The sequence below is a fragment of the Lingula anatina genome, chromosome 10, assembly GCF_051362555.1.
Source record: "Lingula anatina isolate TDL-2025a chromosome 10, LinAna3.0, whole genome shotgun sequence".
NCBI lineage: Eukaryota > Metazoa > Brachiopoda > Lingulata > Lingulida > Lingulidae > Lingula > Lingula anatina.
In genome coordinates, this window is record NC_141776.1 from 18,516,512 (window position 1) to 18,524,542 (window position 8,031).

Here is an 8,031-nt window from a genome sequence, read left to right on the forward strand (position 1 = left end):
GGCTTCATGCCCATCAGAGTTCAAGTTTATACTTTGAAAGTGCCAGAATGAGAAAAAATGAAAATTTCACACAAAATTGCATAAATTCAATAATAAAAGAATTGACCAATTGACCTGGCTTTCTAATTTGAACTGCATGCCAATCCTAAAAATCATACTTGTATATTAAAAATAATAATAAGTAACACAGTTTTCTTTTCATAATGCTTGCAGTAGCAGTGCCAAAATTTTTTGTCAATTTTGATGTAACATTACATAATAATTTATAGAATAATTATCACCAATTTTTGACTATTGACTATAAATAGCAAGGACGTAGAAAATTTGATTACCATTCGGCTTTATGTCCATGGGAGTTCTGAGTCCCACAATGAATATTCCAAAAAGATAATAATGAATATTTCATTTAAATGTATAACTTCAAGAAAAAGAAGCTAATTAGACTGCTTTTCCAACTCAGGCTGCATTTTAGTCCTGTGTTTCTTTTTTGAAAGTTTGACAGTCATAAGTAACATGGTTTTCCCATAATGGTCATCATGGCAGCAACACCAAAAATTGTGTTTTCTTCTATTTTGATGCAACTTTACATAATGTTTAACAGTATCATGACCATCAATTTTTAATAATAAAATATAAGTATCATGGATATTCAGAAAATGTGATTAGCAAAGGTCTTCAGGACCATGGAACTTCAAAGTCACATCTTGAAAATGCCAAAATGTAAACAAGACAGCACTTTTCTGAAATGGGGCTATTTCCATTTTTAACACTTTTTTAACATAAAACAAAATTAAGTTTACTGCCATTTTTATATGACCAACTAAGAAAATTGATGAGATGGGAAAAATATCAATAGAACAGTGTAAAATGTCCAATTTCCTCCATTCTGAGATTCTGAACATAGTGGATGATTGAATCTGACAAACTGCAATGATATGTGTTTATTTCCATTTTTGACACTTCATTACACAATACACGATAACAAATTTAACATCATTTTTACATAATCAACTGACAATGTTGTAAAGATGCAGGAAATGTCAAACAAACACTTTTACGTATCTTATTAGTTCAATAATGAGACTATTAACATGCCTAAGAATTGAATCTGAGGAAATGTGAAAAAAAAAACATAACTTCTAAAACAATGGCCCGATTATGCTGATTTTCATACTCAACCTATGTTTTAGTAAGATTGACCACTCCTGTGAGTACAATGACAATTGGCCCATCTGTTTTTCTTATATTGTGTTATCAGTGTTGCATATATGCTGAAAAAAAAATGAAAAAACAGCATAACTTCCATAAAAGTGGCTCTATCATGCTGATTTTTGAACTTGACCTGCGTATTAAAAATACTCATCAGTTCTGCAAGTTTCAAACCAAAAGGTAAAACCGTTTTCCACTTATCGTGTTTACGGTGTTGCATATATGCTGAAAAAAGTGAAAAAACAGCATAAATTCCCTAAAAATGACCCGATCATGCTGATTTTCACACTTGACCGTCTATTGTGAATTTTCATCAGTTCTGTAACTTTCAAGCCAAAAGGTAAAACGGTTTTCCACTTATCGAGTTTACAGTGTTGCATATATGCTGAAAAAAGTGAAAAAAAAGCATAACTTCCCTAAAAATGACCCGATCATGCTGATTTTCGAACTTGACCGGCTTATTATGAATATTCATCAGTTCTGTAACTTTCAAGCCAAAAGGTAAAACCATTTTCCACTTATCGTGTTTACGGTGTTGCATATATGCTTAAAAAAGTGAAAAAACAGCATAAATTCCCTAAAAATGACCCGATCATGCTGATTTTCACACTTGACCGGCGTATTATGAATACTCATCAGTTCTGCAACTTTCAAGCCAAAATGTAAAACGGTTTTTCACTTATCGTGTTTACGGTTAAAGTGCACGCCAACGGCGACGGCAACAGCGACGGCGATGACAGACACAGATGACAGCTATATGTACAGACACATCTGTGTCTGTACATAAAAAGGTGTGTGTGAGAGAGAGAGAGAGAGAGACTTTTTAAAAAGAATTTATTGTCAAATGCAAAAAAAAAAACAACACAGAAAAAGACAATATGTACAATTTAAATACTTAAAATAAACACATGATACACATACAACTGTCAGTAAAAAAATGCACATTCCTATGCACAAAGTGTATTCTTCCAAAAGGCAATCTAAAGCTAAAACAACACTTACAATTAAAAACATAGAAGACAATTACAATACACTTACAACTGACAGAACATACAACAAAAATAGACAAACATATGAAAAAAATTCTAAAAGATATCTTTCATCCAATAAATATTCTCATCATGCAAAATCAGATGTTATCTGTTTTGGGACCAGAGTAAACAGTAATTCACAATCATTATGAAAAAGTTAATTAGTCCACTTAGTATTCTTAGCTGTTGGTTATAATTTCCATAACACTGTTCCTAATGAGAGGTCTAGTCCTGCATTTCTTAAATGAAAAATAATGGCAGACAACAGTTGCTCTCCACTTGTACATATAGCATGGTAATTTGCACTTCTGTACATTCAAATGTTAGGTGTTGTTGATGCCTTCGAATTAAATCGCAACACGAGTTAAACCACTCAGTGAATTAAATCAATTGGCAACCCTTATGCTTTTTTTAGATCGTAACTCTAAGAAACATGCTACATCCGGGCCCCTCACCTGCTCATAATTAAAGGAATTAACTAGAAAAGCACTCCGAGAGCACAGACCTCCACCAAGGCAGCAATTTATTATTATATAATAATAATAATATATTTATTTCGAGTCTAAAATCCATAAAATGTTCTGATCAATAGACTGTACAACATATATACAAAGAAGTATAGATAAAAATAGTTAAGATATATATTATATAAATCAGAACTAGACTAAATTGTAATAAACAGTAATAAAAGTAAAAAATCCAAGGTTTCTATAATGTAAAGTTTAAAATTCATAAATAAAATGTCTTAAAAATGTGAGTTTTCAATTCCTTTTTAAAAGATTCTTGTGATTCTATTCGTCTAATAAAAATTGGCAACTTATTCCACTCTACTGGTGCAGCTACACAAAATGATATGTCACCATATGTTTTTAACTTTGATTTGGGAACTTTCAGTAAAAGTTTGTCACCAGACCTCAGGGATCTTTGAGGGCTATAATGTTTTACTAGATCAGTTATATATGGTGGAGCTAGGTTATAAAAAGCAGCATGTGTAAAAACTAAAACCTTAAATAAAATTCTGGCCCTAACTGGTAACCAGTGCAGCTGCTTTAAAATTGGAGTGATATGGCAATCCCTAGGCTGTAGCATTAAAAGCCGTGCTGAGATATTCTGGATGTGTTGTAATCTTTTGATCTTATCATCTGGATAATAATAATAATATATTTATTTCGAGTCTAAAATCCATAAAATGTTCTGATCAATAGACTGTACAACATATATACAAAGAAGTATAGATAAAAATAGTTAAGATATATATTATATAAATCAGAACTAGACTAAATTGTAATAAACAGTAATAAAAGTAAAAAATCCAAGGTTTCTATAATGTAAAGTTTAAAATTCATAAATAAAATGTCTTAAAAATGTGAGTTTTCAATTCCTTTTTAAAAGATTCTTGTGATTCTATTCGTCTAATAATAATTGGCAACTTATTCCACTCTACTGGTGCAGCTACACAAAATGATATGTCACCATATGTTTTAACTTTGATTTGGGAACTTTCAGTAAAAGTTTGTCACCAGACCTCAGGGATCTTTGAGGGCTATAATGTTTTACTAGATCAGTTATATATGGTGGAGCTAGGTTATAAAAAGCAGCATGTGTAAAAACTAAAACCTTAAATAAAATTCTGGCCCTAACTGGTAACCAGTGCAGCTGCTTTAAAATTGGAGTGATATGGCAATCCCTAGGCTGTAGCATTAAAAGCCGTGCTGAGATATTCTGGACGTGTTGTAATCTTTTGATCTCATCATCTGGACATCCATATAAAACAGAATTGCATTAGTCCAACCTGGAAATTACCAATGAGTGTATAACAGTAGCAGCAGATGATTGATTCAGATATTTCCTTATGGTGCCAATATTCCGAATGTTGAATAAACAAGGCCTTGTAATGTTAGAGATCTGTTTGTCCATTGAAAGTGAAGAATCAAAGTATACTCCTAAATTTTTTACATGGGGGGAGGTTAGTGCCATACTAGCTCCAATTTTAAGTTGCAAGTTGTGAGCAAGGCCCTTGTTGTGGGGTTGAGTAATGACTAAAAATTCTGTTTTTCCATCATTTATCTTCAATTTGTTTCAAATGAGCCAACCTCTGAGGTCTGATATGCAATCAGCAATGGTGTTCACAGACAATGCTGGATCATGGATGTTACAAGATATGTACAACTGGGTATCATCGGCATAAAAGTGGTAACCTATCTTATGATAACGCAGAATTGCTCCAAGGGGTAACGTGTAAACACAAAACTTTAGTGGGCCAAGAACGCTCCCCTGAGGAACACCAAATAAAAGCTGTGAGAGTTCAGAAAGCACACCATATGCATTTATATTAACTTGATGCATTCTCCCAACAAGATAGGATCGTAAAAAAATCTAAGGCCTTATCTCTAACTCCTACACTCTGCTCTAGAAATGTCAATAAAATATTTATCATTGATTATTGATTGATTATTGATCTGGATCACCACCAAAACCTAATCACTTTTAAATTAACCCATTTCTGACCTACCCTGAAATTTAAATCAAAATCGGTCCATAACTTTTTGAGTTCTGTTGATGATTGATTTTTGATTACTGATTAATTATTGATCCAGATCACCACCAAAAACTAATCACTTCTAAGTTAACCCATTTCCCACCTACCCTGAAAATTTCATCAAGATCCGTCCATTACTTTTTGATTTATATGTTGATGACAAACAGACAGACAGACATGTCAGATAGACAAACAGGGGTGAAAACATAACCTCCTTGGCAGAGGTAACAATGGAATGTGTAGCTCTAGCAAGTAAAAAAACAATGTAATCAAATTACAAATCAAAGCACAATGGGTACAAAACATTCTATTGCTCCCAGACAAGAGAAAATAAAGACCTTAGACTTACCCCTCCAGGGTATTGTTAGTTATATAAAGCAGTATCTTCCTGGAATGTTTCAAGGCATACTTTCTCTTTCCAAATACAGAGTCAATTTCAATCAACATACAAGTCACCCCTTGTCCTGCTAAATCTGGAAAAAATGTAAAATATATATGTTAGATATTCAACTTAAGATATACATGCACTTCACTAGAACTTACTTTATGTTATCATTTTAAACTACATGTAACATAAAGCATTTACTAGAAGAGTTTTAACTTTAAAATTAAAATTAGCTTCTCATTTACTAGTACGTACTGTTAAGTAGTATATTGTATTCCCTCACCTTTAAAGTACGTTCTACAACACAACTTGTAGCAGATTTCCTTGTATGAATATTACCATTACAATAGCAATTTAAATGACATTAATACATTAAATTTCTTGGTTCAAATTATTGAACTGAGTGTTGCTCATCTGCACTAACCTTTAGATAGTTGTTCAACTTCTTTTCCGTCTCTTCCATCATAAACTATGGACACATCATATTTTTACTTATTTACTGTTACACATAAGTAATATAATTGACTTACTTTCAACAATATGACCTGCCTCCAACATCATCCTGATTGGGAAATAATTTTATACTATAAGTTAACATGTTATGTGTTGAATGGCCATAAAACTTTTCTTAGTTCAAAGTATTAAAATGAGTTATACTAATCTCCACAAACCCTGAGATAGTTTTTCCACCTCCATCTCGTCTCTTTCGTCATAAAAAATGGAAACATCATATTCAATATCTTCCCCTGGAAATACACAAGTTATTTACTTATTATACTCATCTTGCACACACTTTGATAGGCAGATGTAGCCAAGATCACATTTGCTCTCAGCAGATAATCAAAGAAGTCCACTGTGTCTAAATTAATTGTCAGTTCCAATGCATTCACAAAAAAGATACATCAGATACATACTCTCTCATTCCAAATATATATAAAGTCTCTTTCAATTAACATACAAGTCACCCTTTGCCTTGCTGAATCTGGTAAACAAATGCAAAATGAAAGTTATATTTTCAACTCTAGATGCACATGCATTTTGCTGGAATTTACTGAATGCATTCATTTTAAATTAATGTAATAAAAATAATTTGCCTGTAATTTGCTCCACTTCTCTCACTTTCTCTGCCATCACTGGAAATACACAAGGATTATATGAATGCTTCTTGTTTAGGTAAGTAAAATATTACATATTATTACATAACCTTTAATTCAATTAACTTCCCATGCATGAGAGCCTCAAAATTAAGAGCCACAGTTTCGGCATAAATTGCAAATGCTTACCACATCAGTAAGGCAATGTCCTTCGCCGCAGAAAAGGACCATATAATAGGAAATTAATAGGAAAAAACGCGATTTTGCATCAGCAAAAATCGTTCACTGCTCTGGGTAACCATTATGCAGCGCTAACTGCATTCTGGGTAGATATATATGCGTGCACATCTCATGTAATCTCGCAATGTCAGCTGATGGTAGAACTTACATTCTACAATATAACTTTGACCAGCCTTCCTTCACTGAGATTGTGAAATACATGTATATTATATTGGAATATCACTGCTACAGCAGCAATTAAACTGACATAAATAAATTTCATGGTTCAAAATACTGGACTGGGTTATATTCATCTCCACAAACCTTTCAATAGTTGTTCTTTCTCCTTTTTATCCTTAGTGTCAAAAGCTATGGGCACATCATGCTCCACTTCTCTCAGTTTCTCTGCCATCACTGAAAATACACAAGGATTATATGAAATTAAAATTTTTTACATCCAAATACTTGTGCTTTTATCTTAATATTTTATCTTAATATTATCTTTAGAGTCTGAACTGGAAAATGTAAAAAGTTTTACAAGACATGAATATGACTGTAGGCCACTTACAAACGTGTTGAGAGAATCTTTACACATACAGAATTTGAAAATCTCATAGTGTGTCTTTATAAAGTTCAACATTGTTTAATAAGAGCAAGACGCGAGAAAACTGTTCGCCGTCTCAAGGTACTGAACTTTTAATCAATACATTGTACCAACTCACTGAACAACTACCCTTTTACTGCGACCTGTCTGAGTTCATCTCTTTAGCTAAAACCTTTGTACTGTCATCACATCATTCCAATCAGGAAAAATGCATCTTTTACTGTTCAGCAATTTCATAAAAAACTTAACAAGGTAATTTCTCGGTTGCATACGCCCTAATAATGAAAGCGAAAGTACCTGTAGCTCATAAACTTGTAGTAATTATACTCTGTCGCCGTTTCTTCACCATCCAGGTGTATCTACGTGACGCGTGCAATAAGATGTTAATAAAATCTCAGATACATGATCGCAGTAGGCTGTTCTTTCTTATCAGTTCTGACCTCCTAGCTCTTTATGAAATCCTGGGTAAATAACATAAATCTAGACCATGGCCAAAGTCTACTTCTATGCTATAACGTACAGCGATGAACGATGACGTATACCATGGGTTTAATATAAAATAGAATCTGGCACAGAGCCACCAATTGCAAATGTCACGTCCACTCCAGTGCGGGCTTATCATATCAAATGTTTCGGATTTGACACAGTCTGTACTGCTTTGAGTGTCAGGACCACTGTAAAGCTAGCTTGCTAACTATCCGAACGTTTGCATGGGATAGCTTCACAGTTTTGTTAAACAGATTTAACCTCTTAAAGGGATAACAACTGTCCTTATTATACCCATATATTTCACATTAAATAAATTGTAAACAACTCATAGAAATATAATAAATTCTATTTTACCACCAAAACAGAGGTTGACACAATATTATTCTGGAATTTGTGCTTGCCATCACATCACGTGACCTCCACAGAAGGCTATACTTTGTAGTAATCTCTAAAGAGAATAT

The 8,031-nt window shown here is 33.0% G+C and overlaps 1 protein-coding gene across 1 annotated transcript; it reads right to left on the bottom strand.

The window, feature by feature from the left end:
- Positions 1 to 4,630: 4,630 nt before the first annotated feature.
- LOC147759716 (uncharacterized) lies at positions 4,631 to 7,629 on the bottom strand. Its single transcript, XM_086998221.1, has 5 exons — positions 7,379 to 7,629; positions 6,802 to 6,891; positions 5,836 to 5,910; positions 5,129 to 5,252; positions 4,631 to 4,649 (listed from the first exon to the last, which is right to left on the bottom strand). The coding sequence occupies exons 2-5, from the start codon at positions 6,887 to 6,889 to the stop codon at positions 4,631 to 4,633; spliced, it is 306 nt and encodes a 101-aa protein (XP_086854347.1). The 5' UTR covers positions 6,890 to 6,891; positions 7,379 to 7,629.
- Positions 7,630 to 8,031: the final 402 nt, after the last annotated feature.

What these genes read in the sequence shown, in the direction of transcription:
- LOC147759716 (XM_086998221.1), bottom strand. Translation starts at nt 6,889, where the DNA reads ATGGCAGAGAAACTGAGAGAAGTGGAGCATGATGTGCCCATAGCTTTT. An exon ending in GAAAGAACAACTATTGAAAG is followed by an intron (nt 5,911 to 6,801) that starts GTTTGTGGAGAT and finishes GTGTATTTCCAG; the next exon opens with GGGAAGATATTGAATATGAT. An exon ending in GGTGGAAAAACTATCTCAGG is followed by an intron (nt 5,253 to 5,835) that starts GTTTGTGGAGAT and finishes CATTTTTTCCAG; the next exon opens with ATTTAGCAGGACAAGGGGTG.